Source organism: Hermetia illucens, chromosome 4 (genome assembly GCF_905115235.1).
Source record: "Hermetia illucens chromosome 4, iHerIll2.2.curated.20191125, whole genome shotgun sequence".
Taxonomy (NCBI): Eukaryota; Metazoa; Arthropoda; class Insecta; order Diptera; family Stratiomyidae; genus Hermetia; species Hermetia illucens.
Genome location: NC_051852.1, coordinates 50,915,249 through 50,942,230, shown reverse-complemented (window position 1 = coordinate 50,942,230; position 26,982 = coordinate 50,915,249). Strand labels below are relative to the sequence as shown.

At 40.5% G+C, this 26,982-nt stretch overlaps 1 protein-coding gene across 3 annotated transcripts in view; it reads left to right on the top strand.

The window, feature by feature from the left end:
• Positions 1-11,362, top strand: part of LOC119653576 (allatostatin-A receptor) — a 779,896-nt gene extending 768,534 nt beyond the window's left edge. For all 3 annotated transcript variants that reach the window (XM_038058319.1, XM_038058317.1, XM_038058318.1), the window contains one exon: positions 9,024-11,362. In XM_038058319.1, coding sequence (XP_037914247.1) covers positions 9,024-9,125 — 102 coding nt within the window. In that variant the 3' untranslated portion in view covers positions 9,126-11,362. The remainder of the gene's footprint in view (positions 1-9,023) is intronic.
• The last annotated feature ends 15,620 nt before the right edge of the window (positions 11,363-26,982 follow it).

Sequence of the window (26,982 nt, the reverse complement as noted above, 5' to 3'; positions counted from 1 at the left end):
GTCAACCGAGCCCAAAAGTGGATGCAAGTTAATTCACTCCTTGTTACTGAGTTCGAATCCTGTCAAATTTTACTAACATCAAATTGTCTACTTAAAACTTTAATCCCAAAATTTTCCTTACCAACAATGGCAGAGACACTATTAATAATGACGTTTATGAAAGAGGTATCTCGTAAGGAATTATAATAACGACACAAAACGATGGAATATTTCACAAGCTCGAAGTATTGGTGGTGCTGACGAGGACATGTTATGCTGTATATCTGAAACTGATTCGTTTGTTGAAAGTAAAGGAGCTCTGCTTCCGTATGTGAAAGTAAACACTGGAAATTGGAATCGGAAACTAAACTCACGGCCTTATTTATGCAGGATCAGCAAGATTTTCTGCACGTGGAGCAGCAAGTGCAATGGGACATACACTATTATCTGGCAGCGGGTATTATGGACAACAATGGAGGGAGCTCACAGGTGTACATGCCTTAGGAACTGCCAATATCACCAACTATGCAGATCCTGTTGTTCATAGGACTGAGCATGGAAATGAGTCAATTCGTGGAAATATATATGGCTGTCAATCACTGAAACAATACACTGGGGAAAATTTAAAAATATGCGTTACTTATTAGGGTATTTGCAAAGTGCCACGAAGGAAGTGGGTTCTCATCTGCAGTTGACCAGTCGCAACTATTAAGCTGCATCCATGATGTTAAATTATAAATGCACGATCGACTCAATAACGATGTATACGACAATACGCAACTGTCTAGTTTGTCTCCGTAATCTTTAGTTTTCAACAAAGGATTGGGATACGGTCATTCATTATACACGCACCGATGACAAGGAAACTATTCACCTCCATGAAGAGAACATGAACGATCTCAAGGATCTTCCTTCAGTAGATAAGCTGTGTTTCTCCCTACCGAAAAGCTTCTGGTAAACATCAGATAACCGCTGGTCGCCAGTCAGGCCCCGAAGAAAAAATAGTTTTAAAGACTAGCAAAACCGGGATGTTCTCACAGCAAAGGGGATCATTCAATATTTACTTCAAACACCTTTAAAAAGCTTACTGTCAAAGAAGGATGTCAGTTTACGAAGTAAAGAAAGCTGCGTCGAAGTTGTCTCTTGCCCGATTTTAGAAAATGTACAATCAAAGCCCGCTGTTTGGAGTACGGCAAGTTTCACCATACTTTGCAGTAATACAAAGTGGATATTTTCCCCAATTAAGCAAGCATTAGTGAAGGCTGCTGGTTAAGGTAATAAAACGATTATGCTTCGCGCTCTGAACAACTGGGGATCATAAGCCTCGTTCATCTCCTCAAAAGCAGCCAAATTATTTGGAGCTGGAGAACATCAAAACGCTAGCGACTATATCAGAAATTGGCGATGTGCATTCAGCTACTGTTCATAATGTAGTCAGCGCTACTCCTAGTTTTCTCGAGATCATAACGTCACTTATCTATTTATTCGAGAAGCACACAAAAATGCTCTTCATGTAAGCGTCACAACCATATTTTATTTTTTTTTAAGAATGCATGCCCGTGTAGTTAAACTACCATGTTATCCCGAGGCAAATAAATTAAACAACAAGCGCTAAATAGTTTGGCAAAAATCGGTGAAAAGCCGGGTACCAACTCCATCGCCGGAACCAGCTATAAGCAGACAGCCTCAAGGTTTCTGGGTGTAGTCACACTCCTAAATAAATGATCGTTTTGGGTAGGTTCGCATCCACCACAATGAACTGGGCAATCCTCCGTAAAGCATATAGTAGCGCGACACTGTAGGGGCATCAATTTTGGATTGCTTCTAGAATTGGATTCATGCTCATTCGTTTCCTGTTCACTCCTTTGTGAATTATAGGGCCGGTTGTAATTCCTGTTTTTTCGCCATATTTTTATTTTGAATAAGACAGTGCTTCTTCCTCTGTCTTTGCCCCGTTTAGAAGTGGGGTTGGCTCGTCTTGATCGGTGTCGCCATTTTGCCTGATCGGGATGCAATCACGAGGTTTTTAAATCCCCATCCAGCGTATTAAGCCACCGTTGTTTCACCTGATTTCTTTTTGATCCTTTCCCATCGATTTCAATGTTCAGATCAATCTTGAGAAGTGAGTTCTCGTTAAGGGGAATTACATTACCACCGGATATACTCATCACGTGTTACGCCACCGTTCAAACACATCTTCGTCGCTCCAAACCCTATTTCCCCATGGCATTTGTAGCTGTGTCCGGATATCAATATGGATTGTTACGCCGATTTTAATAAGGTTTTGTTTGTAAAACATCGGTTTACTGTCTGTCTGTCTGTCTGTCTGTCCGTCACACGCATTTTTCTCGGAGACGGTTGTAGCGATTGGCACCAAATTTGGTAGAAAGGTGGGAACTGTGAACGCTCACGTATATAGTGAGTTACATCCTTTTACGACGAATTTAAGGGGGGGTCTCCATACATGCAAAGGGAGGGTGTTTCTTTTCATCAAAATATAGTCATCTTTTTTCATCAAATATAGTCATGCGGGGTATCAAATTAAAGGCCTCGATTAGTACTTTTCGAAGCCAGTCTTAGTTTTGACATTTGTTGAAAAGGTGGGGGGTGCGGGGGGTTGAAAGTGATCATTTTTTTAACGAACCCATTCTCAGAAACTACCTAACCGAAAAATCTGAAAAAAATCAGGGGGCTGTCACTATATGGTGCCTAGGCTCCGAAATACCGTCCATACCGATATCTGTTCAAATAAAGTTAATAATAGTACATTACTATAATTTTTAGTAATTGACAGGAAAGTTCACTCTAGAGTCACAACAATATAGGCTACAGCATAGAGCATGATCCTGCCAAATTTGGTAAAAATCGCACTATTACTAACAAAGTAATACTAGGTCAAAGCTGTCGCTTCTCTGCAAATTCGAGACAATGAATGTCAATATCACTTGAAAGTGGCTATTTTCACATAATATATGCATATTTTACGTGCTACATGCTAATGGGACAAATGCACACTCAAATCTCTTTATAAAAGAAATACACAAAACCTTTCATACCTGAAGCGTCTAGCTTCCGGTTTGCCGACTTGTTTATTATTTGCTGCTCCCTGCTTTTTCACCCCAATATGAATTAGTGACGTTATAGGTCTTCGTACTAGGAAGTTGCCGGAAGGCATCTTTCTTGGCATCAAGTCGACCTGTCGCAGACATGGCAATGCTAACACTTTATTGAATGTGGGGGCTGCCATGAGTTCGTACCTATTTCGCAGTTTTTGGCAACGCATCATTAAGTTTCTTGTAGAGCGCAAATATCAATGCACCTATTTCGAAGGACTCTTCCGATTTATCCTGTTTTTTCAATGAGAGTACCAATAACTAGTATTTGTATAGTGTTGTATTTAAACAGGTATGAACAGACAACACTATCCTGTTCACACCTCAACGGAGTAAAGGGCATCCACACAATCTGTGTCACACCGTAGTGGAGTATAGGGCATCCACGCAGTCTGTGTTTGTCTCGTTGCTGTGAGCTTATCACTTGCTCAGTGTTAAGTGTAATGATAGTGAAACTGTATTTGTTTTGCTCGAACTACGGCCTGCCGCTGTCGATTTGTGAAGAACCCTTGCTTTATACTCGACAGGCTCGAGGCCCATTCTGGCACGTCAACTGAGGTGAACGTAATAGCATTTGTCTGAAGCTTTGGATTCATTACGGTAATTTTGTTTTTAAAGACGTTGGATACCTTTTCTTAGTCGGCCTGTCGCGGGACCTGTCACCAATAGTGATCAGGTAGGATTTAGTATAGCGGAATAACTCCAACTGTACCTTTTTTATCAAATTCCCCGATCTTAGCATTTTATCTTTGTTTTACTGAGGACAGCACTAAGTACTTCGCCTCAAATACTCCTCCTTTATCTGGGTCTGGGCCCAGCAAGCTATGTGAACAACATGGCGGAGTTCAATACAACGGCGGAGACAAGTACAAAGACGGGATCCGAACCCTCCTCAACCATATCGCCATCTATTGCATCCATGCAGTGACGTTTTCGTTTCGCAAACTTTTTGATTGTTACAAGCTAGTTTGTACAGAAATACTTGCGCCATAACTCTCTTTTTATTCACCTGTCAGGCACACCTAAACAGTCCTCAGCCTATCCGTCAGTGTGTTGGACTGAAAACACCATGCACGTACCGGCAAGCTGAATGCCACTTCAACTATGTCCATGAAAGGCTTCAAGACGCAAATTTCAGGTATTTTTGTGTTTGAATATTCAGAAAATTCTTTATCAGGCATGAAAATGCGCATTAAATTTAAATGTCACAGCGGCAACCATTGGAAGGGCGCAGTATGCCTACACGTGCCTGTTTGCCTTACCTACTTTCCAGCCGCCCGATGCCCGAATCGTTTTTCAATCGAGCACCGGCCGCCTGAAAAGTCCACGGCCAGAGACCAGTCGATCCCACCCACGTTCCTGTCACCGATCAACCATAGACTGGCTAACTGATTCTGGATGGCGGCCGCTGAGCATTTTGGTTCAAGCCAGTTCCTTCGTAATCGAATCCATGTCGCCATGTTGCATCAGAAAAGCTGTGGAAACTTCTCCGATGTTTATAAATGCACCCTAGTCAAAAAGTGATAGATGTTTGAGTGTAGAGAATGGCATTTGTTCTCCTTCTGGAATGTCAACGTGAGTGGGGTTCATATCTTTTAAAACCATCTTATTGTCTTTCCGTCCGATTTCCATAGGTCGTCACGAAGTGTAACTTGGACAAGAATTTGATGCCAACTAAGGAACGCATCTGTCATTCTAAGACGTTGCCTTTCCTATTAACGGGTGGAAGTGTAATTTTACTCGTTTTAACTATCCCATGTCCACAATTAGATTATACAAACTCTAGATATGTATGGTAAACCCACAGTTGTCGGGTTCGTGGTCTAAAACTAAGTGAAGCTAGATAAAAGGTCGCGAGCTAAATCCCATAGTACATTAATTTCTTCTGGTCCAATGTACTACCGGGGAGCCATGAGATGTGAATCTTGAAGACACTGACTTGAGGTGGCTTTTGAGATGAATCTTCACCGGAGGTTATCTGGTAGCATGTAGAGTACCCTCTGAGAGCATATGCTGAATTCTTGGATCTTTCGATTCAGTTGTTTTAGTTTGACCTCTTCGTGGAAGCTTCATGGCAGTTTCGGTTGTGTGCATTCTCCGAGTGGACTCAGTGCGTGAAGTTTTACTTCATAGCTCGAGGTGTTAGATAAGTCTCATATCCGCTGCTATGACTTCTAAACTTACACTCAGTATAACCACTGCCTCTGTGCTACTCAACCTGTATACAAAGGGAAGAATAGAATTATATTCGCATGGTAGGTACTTACGTTTTCTCCGGGTGCGCTCTAGTGTACTCTTTACGCTTTCTTTGGCTTACCTTTGTATGTTTTCCTTTAAGGGTTTCTTAGGTAACGCCTGCAGTTCTTTTCAACAACTTTGGGTAGCTTGCTTCTTTTGCACCTTAAGATAAGTAGCCCTAACAGCTCGTACTTGGTTCTTGATCGTCGCGTACGACTTGTGATGAGACATTGCGAAATCTGTTAGGTCCAATATCTTTACTCTTATTTTGCAAAACGCTGATTTCGCTTTCCGCGGTGTGAATCCTATTTATTTTGAGGGAGTAGAGTTCTTCCCTAGATCTAATTCTTTGTCGTTACAGTATGTCTTTGTTGATTATCTTCTTACCTTACTGCTTATTCACTGGATTACCGGAAACATGAAAACGGATCGATGAAGGTGAGGCCATTGTGAGCCTTGAGACCGCGATGCGCTGGAGCTTCATTACGTGGCGAATTACGTATGCTAAGTATGCCAAGACAGAAGAAATTTTAATATTGTTTAAGTTATGGAAACAAAAAACTGCTGCAAATATATATTAACGATTTCTTTATCGTATACCACATTACGAAAAGCTTGCAGATACGATAATGAGAAGCTTGCTAAAATCAGCCCGGAACGCATCGAAGAATATCTCTCTAAAGCTTGATTCATAGAGACGATGCTTGTTTTTCTCCCGAATCATCCAGCACTGGCCACATTAAAATTTTCATTATAATTTTAGAATAGGGTCCACCTGCGATTCATCAATTTCGAGAAAATTCTCGATAGCGATATGAAGGAGACACGTCCCGGAAAACTTGTAGCTATTATCGGAGTGGTATATGGCAATGGAAAGCGTAAAGTGTTTCCTTGAGAGAAACTCTTAGAAGCATTTAAAATTGAAAGCGTATTTCGGCAGCTTTGCATGTTGTCAACAATACTTTTGCTTTTCATTACCGGTGACGTTTTTCATGTTACCTTTTATGGACGATATGGGAGGGTTCATTGGGCGAGGTCATATTTCCTCAAACGTTTCAGCTAGTATCTTGACATCTGCTTGCTAACTCACCGAGTCATGGAGCTTGACTAAATAGATCTGATTTTGAAAAAAATGACCAAATATTGGTATATTTGGAGGAGGGAAAAGAATTTTTTTACTGTGGACTAGTGGTTTTAAGGGTGGACAATTGGATTTCGGAGATAAGTCAAAATGAAATCCACACAAGATCCTTTTCTTTGTAATCCATAACAGTCCTCATAACAGTCTAGATTCGTCGAAGAACTGGGAAAGAAATAAGAATAATATTCACACCAACTTTGCTGGTGCAAAAGATGAACGTAGGAGGCAGCAAACTGGAACAGCGTTTCTTTTACTCCGAGAACGCGTAACGCAGTTTTACAAGTTCATCGAGTAAATTAAATGTAACAATATATCAGCGCTCTGATAAAGGGCGTTAGAGGAGAAAAATAGCGAAGCATCAAGTTCCAAATTCGAGGAAGAAACGAAAGTGACACCTTTTCAGCAACGCCGGACGACGATATTAGTAAACACGTGCCTCGCAAGAAGAAGCAAAAACGAAAATTCCCGGAAAGTAGATTGAGCCCGGCAGCTGAATGAAATCTAAACCTTTATTGATCAACAAGCAATCTTTTTCGACATTGGACATGGTGTAAGCGATAGTGGGGAGCGCAATAGAAGTGAAAAAAACCTGGAGATGTAGGAACTTTAGAAAGAAGTCATGATCCGAAGGAATGGTTCTGGAAAAGGTGGCCAGTTGTGTCAAAAGGTGACGTTACAATGCCTCAGTAATGTTTGTACCACAGTTGGAAGTCAAATTATTGATGGAGTCAGGAAATCAAATACCGCAAAACCGGAATATCAGGAACTTTAAGAACAATATTGATAACCTCGTAGTAGGCTTCTGCTACCGAGGCCCTAAATGGATAATATGTGGAAGATGGCAAATCGATACGATGGGAATGGCGTGGAGGGCTCAAGAGGCGTGCAGCAAATGCCACGATGACCGCGATCTAAAATAAGCTCCAGGAGCTGAATCGAGTCTAAAATGCGCGATAGCTGGTGTGAACTAAAGTCCTCACAAAGTAATATTGGGTTGGGGAAAAAGAAATGTCGTATTTGTGATCGAAATTTGAGGCTTTATTTAACATACTTAGAATTTTCCGATTTAAATCAAATATGCGCCGTTCTGTTCGCAGACTTGTTGCCATTTAGAAGGCAACTTCAATATCCTGCTTAGGGGCCCCTCCTTATTTGCAAAAAACTCAGCCAGTTTTTGCAAGCCTCTTTTGAGGCCAAATTAGTAGCGCCAAGAGTGTTTTGCATGGACCGGAAGAGATGGTAATCACGCCTCGCCGTACTTCGACCACGATCTTTTTTGCTTGAGGTTTTCGTAGGTGATCCGCTTTTCATGACCACTCACCATCCACTTCAAAAATGGGTCGAATTCGTTCCATTTCAGCAGTACATCGCAGGCGTTCATTTGGTCCAAGAGATTTTTTTGCGTCAACTCGTGTGGCTCCCAAACATCCAGCTTTTTTTGGAATCCACTCTTCTGCAAATGGTTCCAAACGGTTTTATGGTCTATATCCAGTTCCTGGCCAATCGAGCGAATGATCACATGCCGGTTCACTTGGATGATTTCGACGATTTTATCGGTTTCTACGACGATTGGCCCACCAGTACCCACCAGGATGAAATCGATCGAACCAATGTTGTCCTATGCGAATCGGTACAGTATCGGGCTCATAAACTTCGCAAATTTTTTCGTCCACCTTCGTTGCATTTTTGCCTCTCAGGTAGTAAAAACGTAAAATATGACGAATTTCTTGCTTGGTGGACTCCATCTTTGACGTGCTATAACTTAACTTGAGACTGAAACGTACGATCACAACACTGTCAAAGAGGTACTTGTAGCACAGATTGTCGTCTTCAAATCGCCGATGCACTAAGTACAACATAAGGTATGTTTAAGTGTCGTCATCTATTGACAAAATACGACATTTCTTTTTCCTCAACCCAATACTTCGCGGTCGTCTCGCGGGCATATAAGCAGAGAGGTGGGAGTGATTTTATTGTTTGGTAATGCCACACTACTGCAGCACGGCAGCTGCGTCTGTTTAAAATCTCCATTTCCAGATTCATAAACAGATAAGTGCCATAGATCTAAGTGTTGCAGCAAACCTTGTAACATGTATCAGCAGTGAAGATAGGATAAAAACCATCCCGGATAAGGAGTTAGTAATGTAAGCCACAGATTAAGAAATAATCGAATTCTTCTCATTATGTTTATAGTGGGAAATGTAAAGAATATACGTAAATCGAGCGGTTTTCCCAATATAGCCACATATGTAAAAGTTCAACTAATGAATGGAAAACATAAGCTTTGCGCCCCCTTTTCGGGAGCTACCCATTACAAATGAAACATATCCACTTAGATTGTTATCGGAATTCAACAGACGGATTTAGAAAGTCCGTTATTTTTCATCCAAGTAAGGCTATAAATATATATCACCGCAGTTACAGGGCAAAAGCATCACTTTTGTCTCCTACACCACAGTACAATGTCCATCCCCCTCTTCAGACTAATATTCCTTCAAAAATAAAATCAATCTATTTTGACAAAAAGTACATTTTCATAATCTCTCTTGCAGATTGTTTGGTGCGGACCACCACCTATCGAAACACATCGAAATCAGCCCACGAAGACAACCAGGACAACCGGAAATGGAACCTCCAATGCTGACATTCTGTAACTATGTAGCAACTGCTAGCTTCAAGGCACACACCTACACACTGAACATTGAAAGGAAACTGAATTTTCCTAGATAATATTACGTTAAGAAAGTGAGATCTGTTGGATACAATACGGACCAAAATCCGCATTAGGACGGATTTCAATAAAGAACATAGAGGATAATAGGGCCAATAGGAATCTTACGCTGATATCTGAACAACTTTAAAGTCGTAGCAGATAAAACTGCTATTTGTATTTATGTATGTATTCGAGAAATGCTCTAAACTAGCACTAGGATATTAGCGAAGGTAATTCTTTTGATTTTTTTCATAAATCTAAAGATACATTGAAGTGTTTTGCTATAGTATGTACGTCGTGGAAAATTTTAATTGCAAATTGTTAAATATAAAGTAAAAGGCGGAGAAATGTTAACATAAAAGCTCAAGAATTTGTAATTTGTGTGCGTGTTACTCGTGTAAGCACAATGTTTCCTTCTATTGTACATAGAAACCATTTTGTAACATTCTCACACACTCCCTGCACCCTTAGTGGTAAAATATAATACTTACTTATGTAGACATGATAATTAACGAGGTCAGGGTTGCCACTGAATTTTATTGCATAGTACATCGTTGATAGTAAACGCAATACATTGAATACCCAAAGTGCAGCGCCACACAAACTTTTGTCTTAGAACTAACTGGAAATTTGCGTGCATGGAAATCGGTCCTCTGGCAAACCGTAGTGCCCTTTTTACGGTATTGCCACCTTCCAAAGTTCTTTCTCAGATCTCAAGCAGGAGGAAGGGAAGTTCGTCTATCTGTTGAAGAATGAAAGATTTTTCCTTGAGCGAGCGAATTTTACATTGATTTGGGCATATTTGGTAAGTTTCAATGAACTTCTAGGAAATGCAAACTTTTCAAAATCCATCCAAAATATTTTCAGGATTCTTCTCCATTTCAATGTAAATTCGCTCCTTCAAAGGAAGCACCTGAATCGAATTGTTATGATTTCCAGCAATTTGCATACTATCTGCGGTGTTTGTTTCAAAATCAATTGAATCACGAAAATACGAGCCTACGCACCCCTGGCGGAGCTTAGCGTTCGCGAAAATTCACAGCCCGAAGCTTCCTTTATTCCTCATGTGAATAAGCTCCAGCACGCTACAGGTGCTCCTTGGGGATTATTTACGTTTCTCATGTTTGCTTTCGACGGGAGCCATTCTCTATGCTTACCTTCGGGATGTGCACCTGTGTCTGCTTGCCGATGCGACGAGCGGTGCTGAATAACATTGTAGCGGGGCACGTGCTTTCACAGGTATGTTTACACTCAGTACATCAAGATCAGAGGAAAATATATAGATAACAAGGATATTCGCGGCTGCTTTTCTCATCAAACCTATATTTTATTACACACCTTTGCATACATGTCCGTACGTACGCATATTATTGGGCTTACAGATAGGAAATATGACTCGTCGTTTCTGACTGAACGTAGCTTGTCGGGCGCCTCCATTAGTACTGGGTAATTTAAGGATGGGCCAACGATGCCAGGAAGGGATGCAAAGTGTACAATTGTTCTGGGGATTTGGATAATATATGAAATATTTTTATTGCGAAGACAGGAAAATGAGCGGAAAAATATTTATGGCACCTTTTTTCATGACAATGGAGCAGTTTCGTCCCGTTTCGTTTTTGACGACTCAATCTGGCGTTGTTTTCTACAAGAGTTACAAAGAATACGACCCAAATGAAATTGTGCCTATTGTAGATATCTAGGAATTTTCTGGCCAATAAATTTCCTGATTTTGTTTTTTTTTTTTTCTTATTTTTTTACACATGGAAAACGAGCAAAGGAAAACTGCAAAGGGGATCGTTTGAATTGATATTTGTTTTATTATGCTTCTTTGTAACTATTCAACCCTTATAGGTCCCTAGTTTACTTTACTGCAACTCTTAATGTAAAGTTGTGCCAAATCTTGTCAAATGTTTGGGCAAAATGTAATACTCGCCGGTTAGAGCACTTCCGAATCATCGTCATTTCGTTCTTCTTTGTTGTGTTGGGTTGAGCTGATGGAGAACTTCATTTGATTGTATGCAGAATTCCTTTCTTGCTAAGGTGCAATCGCATGCATTTTACCTAATGGTCTTTTTTTCTACCATAAATATTGTCCTTATAGATTTTCCAGGCTATATCATCCTTATCCGTACGGATTAGGTGACCCGCTTACCACAACCTCCTCATGTAGGGGGTCAAAAATTCTTCGGAGGACTCTTCTCTGGCACGCGGCCAAGAGTTTGCAATTTTTCTTGCGAAGAACTCAGGTTTCCGAGGAATACATGAGGACTGGCAAGATTATTGTTTTGAACAGTAAGAGTGGTGAGAGGCTTCGAGCGAAGCAGTTTTTATAAGCTGAAATAGACTCTGTTGGCGTACGCGGATTTCATCGCATAGCTGCGGTTTTACCCATTTCGTCGGGATACCGAATTCTTTCATGGCCGTGCACAGCTTTACCCTGGCCATGCTATCATAGGCGGCTTGAAGTCGATGAAAATATGGTGCAACTGATGTTCATATTCCAACAGTTTTTCCATCGCTTGGTGCAGAGGGAAAATCTGATCTGTTGCTGATTTGCCTGGAGTGAAGCCTCTTTGGTGTTGCTCAATGATGCTCTGGGCGTGTGGTTCTATCCGACCTAGTAAGATAGCGAAGAATATCTTATGAATGATACTCGGCAACGTGATAGTTCTATAATTGCTGCACTGCATGATATCTCCCTTTTTATGTATGGAACAAATAATGCTTCGTTGTCAGTCGTCACTTTCTACACTTTCAGAATCAGTTGATGAACCGCTTGGTTTAGTTGGTTGCCTCCATACTTATGGTTTTTAAGCCGATGTATTGCACAGACTGTTCCTTCTATGCTTTGAGGTGATAATGTTTGTCCGTTGTCTTTCGCTGGCAGGACCTCCAACTCGCCAATATTTTGGTTGTTGAGCAGTTTATCAAAATACTTACCACATCATTCCAATATCTCCATTCTGTCGGAAATCAGATTTCTCTCTTTGTCTCGGCAGAATGAGCATTGAAGTGTATAAAACTTCACCCTGTTGACTTGTTGGTAAAACTTTCGCACTTGGTGCAATTGCTCACTGTACTTTTCGATTTCAAAGATCTATTGGTTCTCCCATTCTTCCCTTTTTTCGCCTGTGAAGTCGCTTCTCCCCTCGACTGAGTTCGTGATAAGTCTCCACGCGTGCAACCATTCGGTTTGTACGGGGAGCGCACGTTCCAAGAGAAAATGTGCAAATCCTTATTTCGTTGTCGTTGCCGGGTTCGTCATTGTAAATTCCATTTGTCTGAGGCTCTCTCTGTGGCTTCGTAACATCAGTTTTCTGTGTAGGGTTGTTAGCCCTACCCAACCTCCAACCTGGAGGACCAGTTGGTGCAACTTGTTTCGTTTTTAGGCGCGGGAGACTCACCTTCATCCTTCTCCGTCCGCAGCTTTTTGTTAAGAAAGAACTCCGAGCGATCACCACGTGGAGTTAGAGATAGGGTTTGGTGGGAGTTCTAATGGTGTTTCCCATTTTTTATTCCCCATCGTGGGTAGCAATTCACGTTTCGTCCTGGGACCTATACTATCCTTTGACCGCCTGACCTACCTTACGAATCCGCGCTGCTTGCTAAAAGATAGGTGAGAAATGAACGGCCAAGCCGAGGGAAATTACATGCGATTGGAATTGTGCACGGTTAATGGCTTGATTGTGAATTTAGCGAAATTATCGTACGTGCTTTGGACAATTCCAGTAAAGACTGGCTCTCACGGTTGGTAACGTGAGCAAAAGCAGGTGCGATAGGTAGGGTGATATTCGCGTGGCGATGGTATCATCTGAAAACAACACGCTCAGAACAGTCGCGGTAGAACCCGAGTTCGAGTGGTGGTAGGCCTTTTCGATGTGTATGCTCACAGCTCTTTCGGCAAGATACAATTCGCGCTAAAAATTGGTAAGGGAACTCGTTTATTTGATCTTATTTGCAGTCCTTAATCAATGAGGAAAAGGAAAAAGGCTTTGAGACAGCGTAGAATAAAGTTAAGATCCTTCCAGAAATCTAGTCAGCTGAGCTGCATACTTTTAATTCCGTGCTGGCCTTACTAATTTTAATTTGTTTAATTTTATTATGCTCTGATCTCGTTTGATTTACCCACCTACCTTTGGTCGTTCTTCGGAAGTCTAGGATGCACTGGTCACCGTTTGCAGTTCGCAGAGAATCATCAAGACCTGTTTCCCCGCACGCGTGTGAAAGACGTAGATGTCTTGGCCATGCCCATTCGCATAATCGACGAGGGACAGAAATGCATAAGCAGCCGGAGACGCCGTCATTGCAGGAAACTATCACATTTAGCCATACTGCAGCTGTTCAACCCAGATGGTTGCCTTACTCCTGCAAGTCGATTACATGAGGTGAGGTGCGATCCTAATAAGCTTTGCGATGTACATTTTTGGAAGAAGCTTCATATTTTTCGGCGAATGGCTTCTTGCAAATCTAGAAAGCTATTCTGGCTTCCTTCATCCGTAGTTGTATGCTCGGTTCCATATTTAATTTCGTATCCAGGATCACACCAAAATGTTTGATGTTGCAAGAGTACATGTTGTAAGAGTATTCATCTGTTTAGTCACCAGAAGCGAACCTCTTGTATGATTTGTTCTAATGTGATCAGGTATCAGATAGTTGGTTGGTTCAATTATTTCTAAGTCCAAACGCTCAATTTTTCCAACACACCCTCCAAAACCTTGCCGAAAACGGGGGCAAACATCCCCAATGCCAGTATTACAACGTCCAACGCAACGTGTTCGCATACAGTATCACCTTGATCCCGTCCTTGTCTAGTTTCATGACTATTATCCAGAGTGCCAGCGAGATGACATTAGCCTAGGACGCCCATTTTATCAGGGCTCTGATTAGGTGACTACCTACCAAATAAGATTAGATTTTCCTGATTTCTGATACTATCCAATGCGGTGTTAGGATGGCTCCGGTGATAACATTGCTGATTGCTCGTTTTATGTTCAGCAAGATAGGTAAGGTGTACATAATTTTCACTCAATCATGAAGGGTATTTCCTAAAGATTTGCCTTTGAAATAGGCATGTCGAAAGTCGGAAAGAGCCGCCATTTCCGTAATCACAATGAAATGGATGTCTAGGATACGCTGTTGTGCGAGTTTTTAGAATGGCACATCTTCGATCCCTCTATGCCAACATCTCTTTATGCAGGCAAAGAAGGCGTACGAGAGCTGCCCCTTCCGCCTACCTTAAATTACGTCCATCTTCAGCATCATGCCACCCGCTTCATTCTACGACTCACAGGCATCTCACAATTTTAAATTGTTGTGGTTTGAAATCTTCGGGGATAGAATTGTTCTTACCTGTTAATCGATTCTTGCATCAGGTAGAGGCTCTAACTCGCTCTGCTTTGTAGTAGAATTTCCGCTTGCTAGGCGAACACACGTATATGTTTTCGTCGGGGATAGATCCGATTGGTTTTGAGGGTTCCACCAATCTCACGGGGAAGTAAATTGCCCGGATTTTGTGGACCCTCTTAGAAGGCGATTTCGAAATCCTTTCTCTGACATCAATCTTTAGGAGAGAATCCAAAGGCGAACCCAAAAAGACAAAGAAATGTTTGGAAATATTACAGCTCAATGGTGGCTAGACTCTAGCGACCACCTAGAGAAGTGGAGCGTTTCTTTAGGGTAAAAGTAATTTGCTGTCCCTTTTGAATGTTAGTTTGGGGGTGAAATTTCTTGGACCAGTTTCAATTTCTTTTCCTCTCGCGTTGCTACAGCTGGGTTGTGCGTACAGGTTGGTATTATCGAAAAAATTGAAGGGAGGATGTGAGTCGTGATTGATGGGTAGGTTCGAAATGCAGATAAGATAAGATGTAGGAACTATCTTGAGGAAGCCAGTTATGGAGTAGGTAGCTCTGGAGTTGAAGATAGCTAAGAAAAATTGGTTGGGGGAAGGTGTGGATTCTTTTCAGCGGACCTCTGCGCCATATCATATCGAATACTTGGAAGATGTCTAAGAAATTCTATTCTCACATGCACTTTGCATATAATTAAGGTTGTTAGTGGATACAGATTTGAATGGTTGTTTGCGTATAAAAGGGTGATCTTGCACTGAAGTCAGCTGCGGCTAGGTACTTGGTATCAAACATTTTGAAGAAATTGTCGAATTGGTTGGGAACAATTGTCGAATTACGTGGGCAGTAAATAGCCGTTGTACTCAGTTTACCATAATTTTCGAAAATGTCATTAACCGTGCAATGGAAGGAGTTGAGTTGAATACGCGGAACTGGAGAGTGCTTTATTCTATTCTTGTTGTGTCATTAGTTGATGCCGAATCGCTGGGTGGAATTCATTTGATTGTACGTAGCATTATTTTTTCTCCTGCCACATAGGACTTTCTCTCTTTTTCACCATTATGTTTCCCTACTGCTCATTTTCACTCTGACTTCACAGTCATCAAAATTACTCTTTTCTTTAATAATTATTTCTTTAGAAACCCTAATCCTATTTAATAATCATAACATTATATATAATATAGACCATTGACCCCTTCTTTTAAGGTCGAACCGTATTATGTGCATACCCATGCCATCGGGTAATTAATTGGATTTAGCCTTGCGGATCGATTATTGCGTTGGGAAATATTCGTTTATGTACTGCTGTGAAGCTTCGATTACGTATGGCAATATTTATATGGAAGTTCGCACAGGCTATATTCCCAATTTTGTTCGCTCCGCATGACTGGTCGGTGACCTGGGCGGCCGGTGCTGCGAAACGAGGAGAAATAGGTTTTTCATTGGGCTGGGAAAATCGACCTTGCGATCACGAGACTGCGTCTCGTTTGAAATGGGAAGCAGTTGACACATGTGCCTTTTGAAGAATGAGAACAATGCTGTCTTGATTAAAGAAAGTTGCAGTGATTTTTTGCTGTACTTGCTCCCGAAAATCTTCTGCGGTGGATGGCTCTAGGGAATTGTGATTCGAATTGATTGCAATTGGTGTATTCGGTATGTATTTATTATTTTAATTTTTTCTTTTTTTCCTTAGTAGTACAATTTTAATTTGCATGACCATTTCTTCATATATATATATATTCTCTTTATTTGTTATTATTATTTTGCTTCGCTTTGGCATTTTAATTTATTATTATTTTTGTTTATGGTTTTTATTTTCCATTTTCTTCTGATTTGGGGATCCCTTTTCGCACTTTTTTCTTATTATTCATGGACCTCACGTCGCATGTTAAGGGATATCATCAATTACAATGGCCAAGTAAAGTAGGGACTCCAAAGGAAACGGCTCCTTAAGATCTGAGGCCGGAGAAACATCGACTGAGGCTGCGATCTAATGTGAACCTTATACCTGCTTTTAAGTCTGCGAAAAACCTGCCTTCAGAGTGTCGATTAATAATTGGGCGCTGTCACGTTAGTCGTGTGAGTTTAGGGACGCCAAGTTACATCAATTGAGAATAAGTTAAGAGCTTATTGTCGCTCCCCTCGTGGGCTGAAAAGTGAGAGCCTCAACTAATCCTCGGAAGCCGTTGAAAGAGGGTTCCTAGCGGCTTGCTCGTATGGCACGCCTTGACTGGTAAAGCTCTGTGACTGTTGAACCGCCGTTTGCTTGACTGAATATTTTTCTTTATAAGCTAGGCTCACCCGACCATAGTTGCATCAATGAGAAACTTCCGTCGTAGGTTTTGAGCATTTCTAACGCGTGCTCCCTTTGTGCACTTAACGCGTCTGCGAGCAATTTTGAGCGACATGCTCAAAGTTTTTGGCGGGTACAACACTACACTCACTCCACTGGCTTCATTTTTTCGAACGTAATATTTTAGTGAAATACTTACTTCACCTCGAAATTTCACCTAGCGTCTGGGAGTGTCCAAAGATGGCTTTAAAAACCCAGATCAAGATTGAAGGATTCCCTCTGTGGAGGACCTTATTTTTCCTGGTCACAAAATGTGCAATCAAGCGAGATGTTAGAAGTAAGTACATTGAATTAAGTTCCACTATAATTTCTCCAAGATTAGTTTGCCTGTGGAGTGTGCTGATAATTATAGACATTTGTTACTGATACTTCAATGCACGAGAAACTAAGCACAATACAGTCCTTAGATCAATGAGACATGTCGACCCATTTCATTGTAATTAAATACTGATTCATTAGTTTCGATTTTCAAACTTGATCGAGCCTATCGTGAGCGTTCAGCTTCACGGTGTGTGGTTTGCCTTCCGGGAATTTCAGCAGCTCTCTCAGTAAACACTTTTGCTGGATTGTTTCGTGCATCATCTTTTTGAGATGTTTCGAAAGCTGTTGAAGTGGAACTCACAGGTTATCAAATCGTGCATCACGCTTTTCTCATATTTCAGCAGATTTTGAAATAGAGGGTATGTTTCTTTTCTGTTTCCGGTAGCGAGTCTTGTTCTTCAGATATCTCATCAGCTTTATTGGCTGCTGGTTGCCGTGAAATGGCTAGTTGAACTTCTTTTGGGTAGCATTTTCACTAATTTTCCGAATTTATCCCCCATCCCTAGAGGGGTGGAAACGTTTTGGTGCGAGGAGATTTTCTCTGTTCAGATGCAATGGAAATTCGTAGCGGTTGTCAAATCGCAGCAGGCATCCCTTCTGAGAAAGTTAAGGTATTGTAAATGGGCAATACTTCGACACCATCATGGTGAAGTTTGATTTGCCGACGACGCTACTAGAAGGACAGGATATAAAGGGGGAATAATTCTTAAAAAGTTACGGTGCCTTGAAGAAGAGTTATTTTCAGAGAGAGCGGCCCTCAACCCCCTTATGCACCCACGCAAGTGAGGGAGTGAAAGGCGACATGCGCGGTTTTTAAGGAGCTTCCAGAAAGAAGATTTCTTGCTTTCCCATTCATACTCTGCTTTTCGCGTGGGGGTATAGGGTTCAAAGTTAAGCCCATCAGTTTAACATGAAAATAGCCCCGGGCGTCATAACTTTTAAAGCGGGGATGGCTGTCACAATCTTTAATGGGATTAGGGAGGGGGACCTTCATTTTCCTTTTGCACAGCGCCCCTCTCCTACCGTATAAAGTCCGAGGATAAATAATAATCATAATGGTCGTTGGCGCAATAATCCATATTGGATGGAATTACAGCAGCGTAGGGTGTAAGATTTCTTCATTGAAAAATACATCTATGTATGTACCAATTTTCATGGCGATCGGTTGAATGGTTTCGGAGTCTATCCATCACAAACAGATATATATACCAACAACTTCCATTTTGAAGATTTTGTGTAAAACGAAATCTTACTAGAATCGATTCGATGACTGTCTGTCCGTCTATCTGTCACACCCGATTTAGTCGGAAATGACTAAGCCAATAGTCACGAAATTTGGTGAGAATGTGTGGTCTATGAATCCCTTGATATACAACGAGTGGCATCATTTTGCACTGGGTTTAAGAGGGCTCACCATACATGTGAAATGGAGGGTAAATTTCTTTCACAGAATATGTCCGTGCGGGGTATCAAATGAAAGGATGCAATTATTACTTTTTGAAACTAATGATTTTTTGATACTGAGTGAAACGTTGTGGAGTGGGGGCTCAAAACTGGTGCCCAAAAAGTGTAACAGACCTCGTTCTCAGAAACTGTCCCATTGAGTAATCTGAAAACGAAATCTCGGCCTCAAAATACATCCCAATATCATCATCCAATATCTGCTGAAACAAAGCTAATGAATGTATATTATCATGTTTTATAAATTTACGCGAAAACCTCCTTTCAGTTCATCCTAGCAATACAAAATTATTGTATTAGTATAATGGATAATTTTGGAAAGTTTCACAAAAATCCAACTATTATTAACAAATTTATAGAGGGTCAAAATTGTGTATTACACGTGAATTTATCATTTCGTCATATCAAATGAACTCATATGAACTGCGGAATTTGAGTTCGAAATACATATGTATATCAAGGAACATTTGAATTGCAGGTATATGTGAATGAGAAAACGTGAATAGGAAATTTCTCACATGAGAAGAACACAAAACCCGAAGCTTCCAATTCCAGTATTCCGATTTGTTATGTAGCCGACAGGGATAATTAGGAACTTTCTTCTTTTTGGACTTTGAGATACTAGATCCAGGGATGGAAGTATTAGCGCATCCCTTGTGGCTTTGTTGCTTTTTGTTAGTTTTCCGCCGACAGAAGTAGTTGAAGCGGTCTTCCTGTTGCTTCTCCTCGACACCCTCAAAGCATATCTTCTCCCGCTCGCGCAGTGGCGAGAAATCAAATGTACTTCCATTGGCTTCATCAGCTCCGACCGTAAGTCATTTTCGGAAACGGCGGATATCGCCTCGCTCGATCCGTTACATTAAGACGCTTAGAACCGCTTTTCGCAGTACACATTATGTGGAATTGTTAATATCTATCTATTTTAAAAAGGATTTCATAGTTCTTAAAAAAACTTAATTAACAAAATTTGCTGGTACATTCTGTGCGCCCTACAAATTTTTTGACAACAGGTGATGTCCGGCGGCAATGAAACCCTCGGCTAATAGTGGGGGTGGTACAGATTGGTGGTAGTCCACTTCCTTCTTGGGAACCTGAAAAAACATCTGCTAAAAACGGTGACCAGATGCAGAGTGACCTTGGCGCTGACTGAAAAATTAATATTTTGCTCGAGACATATCTACTTATTCCATCGGCATTGGTTGCCATTAAAATGGTTCGATGATGACTGACTGACGTCTTCCATGTTTGTTGAAGAGTTGAAGTGTTGGTTCGACTTGACAATACTGAAAAAAGTACTAACACGTTTGAAACTTCTCTTTTGAGAAATTCTGTTGCCGCAATTAAGGATTGATTGCTGATCAGTCGCTTTCAATTGGTTTTGCTATGGTAGCATGTTCTACACATTTCGTTGGAGCAATGAATCGGTACCTATTTTATACTCTATAAGGTTTTACACAGCTACTGTCGGATTTTCGTTTGAAATTGATTGCTAAGTTAATCCACTTACAGGTCCATCTTTCACGGTTGCTTAATTGCGACTGACAAATATCAAATAAGTGCACAAAATCGTCTCCTCGTTTTCCCAATCTCCAAACCCCTACATATATCTCAGCTAGGCGTTCTAACGTATTTGTTATAAAACCCATCTTTTATCTAACTAAATCCTTTTGAGATAGACCATTGAGTCCGATGGATTTCTCTCCATTGTGATTCGAACTGGTTGGAATCGTAGTTGGTATGTGCTTTGTTTTCAGAGATATTTCCCCTAACATTATATAATCAATAATGATAAAACGCCATTACAATAATTAGATGTAAACGTACATATTGAATCTGTCTATGTAGATTACCCGTCAGTTATCCCCTTTAATGGAATCATAATAATATTTTATAGGCAACACATTATACCCTCAAATTTTGTGATCAAAACTGAACTATCTTTTCGATGGAGCTCCCCCACAATTCTTTGGTTAACTATTATAATCCAATTACTCAAACTAAGCCAAGTGTGCAATTTGATTAAAACCCAAAATTGCATTTCAAAATTCTGCAATGAAATTTCCGTAAAACGATGTGCCTGCGAATGGGGGAACATATGCAAAATTCAGTTTGTAGATAGTATCTAATTTTGTGTAAAAACATTTAATTTGAATATGAGGGAAGCACAACAGGAGTTAACTGTAATGTTGTTTATTATTGAATCCGAAGGCAATCTAAACAGTGAACAGAACAAGTGAGTAGCTATCCCTCCTCTGAAATCATGGGGAACCTTTGCTTGCCAGCCCCAGATTTATTATTATAATGAGCAATGTGAAAATGACATTATAACTGCTTGCCCAACTGAACCCCCCGGCCGCCTTCCTGGAAAGGTGTAATACACTTAATAGCTTTAATGGCTTCTAATTTTCCCAGTTTAATTAAAACTTTCAGTCCTTAAGATTGAAACTTTTTTTTTATCTCAGAATCGTTTTCGAAAGACGTGCTAAGAATATTGCCCCTTCCATTGCTGGTGGGACGATATCGTTTCGCTTAGCCTCGTTTACAAAAAATAACAAAATACTTCGACTAAGGTTAATAACACAAAGTAACAGTCAGGGGGTTGGATGATTCTAAAAGAAGAAGACACAGAATGATTGAATAAATTAAAAATTATTATGGATAATTACGAAATTGAAATTTTAATTACTAAAGGCTGGATGAACGCTGAATTATTCTGCGATTTGTTTTGAAGTTCGGTCAGCTGTGAATTATTCAGTCATAGGGGGTTAATCAAGTCAAAACAATTTCGAAACGATCCGCCGCTGCAGTCCATCAATTTGATTAACAAGCCGAATTTATGCGGGTGGGTGAGGTCATTTCGTGGAGCAACAAGGCTCACAGCACAAGATCTCAAACTGCCTCCTACTGAGAAACGAAGGTTAAAGACTGGGGACGAAAATTCCTTGTCCATCACCAACGATAGGGTGTGTTGCTGGGACAACATACTTTGCGACAGTTGTGTGAAGCTGCTGGGTATTCGATGTATAGAAATGTCGACGTTCAAAATTTGCGGATTTTTTAACAACGGAGATGGAATCGTTCATTAGAAAATCCTCAAATAAATACACAATAAAAACTTGAATCTAATGTAAATATCTAACATAAGGCAAACTATTAGATAAGCAAACTATGCAAGAAGCAAACGTGTAGCCTCCAATTCTCAATAGAGCCCCGGAAGAGTATTGAGGCTATAACACAGAATTCATTATAAATTTCCAAAATGTCTGGTCGTAAAATAACTACGTATACACAACATTCAATTAAAGTAGGCAATTGTAATTAAAGTTTATGGAATCTATACATAACCCAATGATAAAATAAATGTAAATCAAAATCAATTAAAACTTCGTAGGAAATATTGACTATGCTATAAACGTTATTTTGTTACAATCAAATAGGAGAAATTATGTTTACAAGGACTAAACTGAAACATTGTTTGTTGAAGAGTGGGTACTGCTCTGACATGTAAAGAATTTATGTTGAATTTAGATTAAATGTAGTTAGATATTTGTAAAGCTTAGACAAAGTAACTAAAAGGTAAGAATTTATAAAAGAGATCCTAATAAAAATTCAAAAATGAGCACAACTAACTATAAATCAGATACGCGTTTAAGCAACACTTAAAAAACGAACCCTTAAATACATACACACAATATGTACCTTATAAAAATTATTGACTAGTTTAAAAATATTTTTAAATGTAAAGATACAAAGATACAAAAAAATGTGCTCGTTGTAAACGAACAATTTTTAGAATTCTTTCCTTATGTGTATATCGAATGGATTTTTTATAGAAATGCAAATGAAATTTAAAAAGAAATTTTGTTTGCGCGCAAGTGCGACTGTGTGTGTATGTATTGGATGAGAATAGACGAAATAATTATTCGCACTTTTACAAAAGTGTAAAAAACAATTACTATTGGACATTATCGTAAATAGATACGCTAAAGCAAATAAACGGAATATTTGAAAAATTTAAAATGGACATAGAATTGACATGATTCAAGAGGAATAAAGGGATGAACAAGGTAAACTATTTTAAGAAAACAAACAAAAAGTAGTTTTATTTGTTAAAACACTCGTAATGACTAGGTAAGATGAAATTGCTTCATAGGTGAAATTACATTTTCAAAATTTACAGAGGGGAAGAGTGGTGAAGCGACCAAACCAGCAATAGCAAAAAAATTTCATGCGGGTTAGGTACGAGGTAGCTCACTGACGTACGTGTCGACGATACCTAGATAGTTTTCTTGTATGTTTCCCCAACTCACGCATCACATATATGACAGCAATGCCATCAAAAAGATTGGAAGAACTCTTCATGCGCAAATGATTGAAGAGCGTAGAACATGAGCAATGCTGTTCTTCCACTATACAAATTCAACCAATTCAGTCTTCTTGAATACAGAGCAATAAGCAACTACATTTCCAAATAGTTTTAGACACAATCATTTGTTTCAATAGATAATTTCAAAGTTTTATAATAATAATCGTTTGCGCAACAATCCATGTTGGATCAGGGCCTTGAAGTGTGTTAGAGCACTTCATTCAAGACCGTAACGGTACACTAGGAGGCAATGTGGTCAGCATTGCGCTCGCCCGAGATTATTACCCTGATTTGACTCAGGTACTCATTCACAGCTGAGTTGACTGGTATCCGACGTCAAATCACGATACAAATTGATTGAACCGCGACCTTCCGTGCGACAGCCTTGCGCTCTAACCACTCAGCTATCCGGTCACGTGTTTTAGGTACACTTATTTTCGCCAATTTCTGGATTATTTTCATTATCTCCCCTTCCCTTGTATTTTGTCTTCTTTTTATTTTCTTATTATATCAACTCTTATATGCTTTTCTCTCTGTCTTTTGTGACTCTGCTTATCCTTTTCCCAGATCCAGAATTATTTGCCCAAGGTCCACGACTCGGTGTTAGATCAAGCCTACTCTCTGTCGATTAGGCTTTGGAAATGTTGATGCGCTCCAACGATTATCCTTTCATTCCACTCTCTGGCAAAGGTCTCAAATTCTGGTGCGACGAATAGTAACTCTGCGGGGATACCGTCAGCGGCTTTACTATGTTTGAATGCATTGATGAGCGAAATAATTTCTCTGGGGAAGCACTCCATATCCCCATGTTACGTTCACTAGTCATTTCATCCATGAGAAGTGCAACTTCACTTGATATAATATGGCTGAGAACCGTGGTGAAATGCTCCTTCCACCTTTTCAACTGCTTGTCATCGTGGATGAGGAGTCAACCATTAACTCTCTCATTGGACAGTCGGAAAATTTGCGACTACATGCAAGTTCTTTCACGATACTATATATACCTCTGAAGTCATTGCGATCTGCGTCAGCTTCTTCTTCCCTCACCAGTGCAAAAACAAATTCTCTTTTATCTCAGAGCACACTACGTCTAAATTCTCGGGATTTCGCACGGTATCGGAGCTCGAGCGTGTCACATCCCGCATCGCTCGCAGTGCTCAATAAATCGTTCATTTCCTTCCATTCATTGATCCGATTCCGCAGTCAACCAGATTTTGTGACACCTCATCGGGACGTTGCCAACGGCTCGTATTCCATATTCATCGACATTCTCAGGCAGTTTACTCACATCATTATCGCCAAGTTCGTGTTTCCCTATTACATGGACGAGCAAGGTATTTCCATAACCTGCCTTGGCATTCAGCTCGCCTATCACAACCACAATGTCATCTTAGGGAAACTTTTGCCGAACTGCGTCAAATTACTCACTGAAAGCATCCTTCTTCACTATACCGGAAGTCTCCTGCAGTCAGAATCCTGTCAGAAACCAGCTCCCAGGTAAAAAGAGCGCGCCTTGTCATAGCCTTCAAGAGAGAGCGGAGTACTCTTCAGAGTCCTGCCAGCTTACTTTGCTTAGGTCCAGAATGTTTAGCTAATATCTTATTCTTGCTCCAGCTAGAGAAACCGATCATTCTGGAGTCCCTCGATACCTTTGTCAAGGGATGTGTGCACTTTCGGGAAACCAATCATAGTCCGTTTTCGATAGCCAAGGGTCGCATCCGAGAGGTCAGTCCCAATCCGAGGCGTTATTGGCGTTTCGAAATTTGCGAGTTGCTAGCCTACTGTAATCGCCTTTTATGACAAACAGAGTAGTCCATAAGAGTATTCTTATGCCTCAACTCATGCGGGAATGCCTATCACTTATAAACCTGGCGATAAAAAAAAAATGGGTAAATGCCATTATTATTCAAGAACCCGTGTGAGATGCAACATGCTCCAGACTTAAGCATGAGAAGTGTGATAACCGAATGAAGCGTGCCGTAGCCGTGAGCAAACGAAGTGATCTCAACATCGTGAATCTTCCCGAATCGACCTATTGCAGAAATTACTAACTGCAAATTAGCAATTCCCTTTAATTACGACGCCAGTATCACGTTTCAATGGCTTATGATGACACTATTAAGAGGCTGGGTGTCTAATGGGTTGGAGGCTTTTACGGTCCGAGAATCTTTGTCGATGGACAAAAGGCAATCTAAAGGTGGGTCACTAAACTATTCGATCAAATCGGATTGTCATAACCATCAGTACTGATCGGTGAAGTAATGTTGCAAGGACTATGATTATACGAACATATGGAGAAGAACTAATTGCATCGACTTTCGCAATAGTCCGAAACTGCTTACTCTGCAGGAAAAAAGAATGGATCGCAATTGCGGACACATATCAGACGTCCAACTTCCAGGATGCTCGTAAATACTTTGCGAAAATTCTACAATTGAATTTAAGCACTGCAAAGATGTTCAGGATTTGCTACCAAAACGATTTAGGATATCATTTGCAAACAATGTAAAAACATCCACCAGCTTTTTAGGAAACAGAACCAAAAAGAAAAAGTGTAAAAGCAAGTAGTGAAGCATTGCGAATAAGACTTCGCAGGCGTTAGGATCATTGATTACATTTACTGTCAATCCTGAAAACAACAGAAATCACAGATATGTTTGGTAGACTAACTGGAGACAAAAAACATTAAAAATTGAAAATTATTGTCAGCGACTAAAATGCCTGGCTAATGGAAAGAGAAGTCCTAAAGCAAACGAAAGAGGAAGCATTCTTTTAAAAATCTTCTCCCATCTGAACATCATCTTATCCAGTCATCATTATCAAAAGAGCTAGAAACAACGCAGCTTCTCCTATCTCCATTGAATCCCTACCAAAGTATCATCTTATCCAATCATCATTATCAAAGGAGCTAGAAACAACGCAGCTTCCCATATCCCCATTGAGTCCCTACCAAGAAGACTGTACACAGGAGATTCAACTAAAATTTAATGGTACCGGAAAGTCATTGCACATTTGCGACTGCGGTGGGAGTTGCGCGCGCATATGCGCTGGTGTTAGTGTATGTGATGCAGTGCGTTAACATGGGGCCACGTAATTGCATGCCCTTTCCTGCGAGCTGCTGTGAGCACGGGGCAACATCTGTCATCACAATAGAAGCAAGCGAAGTGCGAAGTTCCATCAAATTAACATGTTAACTACTCAAATCGAAACAAGCTAGTCGGCAAGCAAAATACTTACTTATCCACAACCAAAATCCATTCTACACATTGCGCAGCTGTTTATGGCTTCCCACACTACAGTGGCAACCAAAAGCAGAGCTTCCTTAAAGACTGATTTCGGGTTAGTGGTAATGGGCCCTAATGGAATCATGAAGCAAATGAAACTTCAGAATTCTTCCATAGGAAGCTCGGTGAAGCAAACAACCGCAACATTCTCGGCAGTTGATCCATTGTTTGTTCTCCTAAGAAATGAGGAGGAAATAAGAAGATGCATCCAAGATCAATCTGTCGAATACATCTGTTTCCTACTGGAATGGGATGAGGAAACACACACAAGAAAACTATCTAAGCGACAGCTGTACACCGACATACCAGTTCATTAACCACATCGGCCACGGGCCTCTTACCTACCTCGTCTTTACCAGAAAGGTACACAATGAGATTCCGTGCCTCTTTGTCGCTGGATTTGCACCTCCTGTATGTAGTGTTCTTGATCCCTGCTAAAACGCTTAAACTGACAAGACAAATCCGCGAAAATTTGAACACAGGACCTGTCATAAAATCAAAATCTAATCAGATCGACGAAATTTCTGGATGTACGTAACGCAAGAGGAACTGACATTGACCTCGAAATGGATCAGTATCCGATGGTCACTTACTTTCGCTCGCTTGTCGTTACTACGTCTACTCCTCAATACGGGCCATCCCCGCGACTCGGCTGTCTTCCGGCAGTG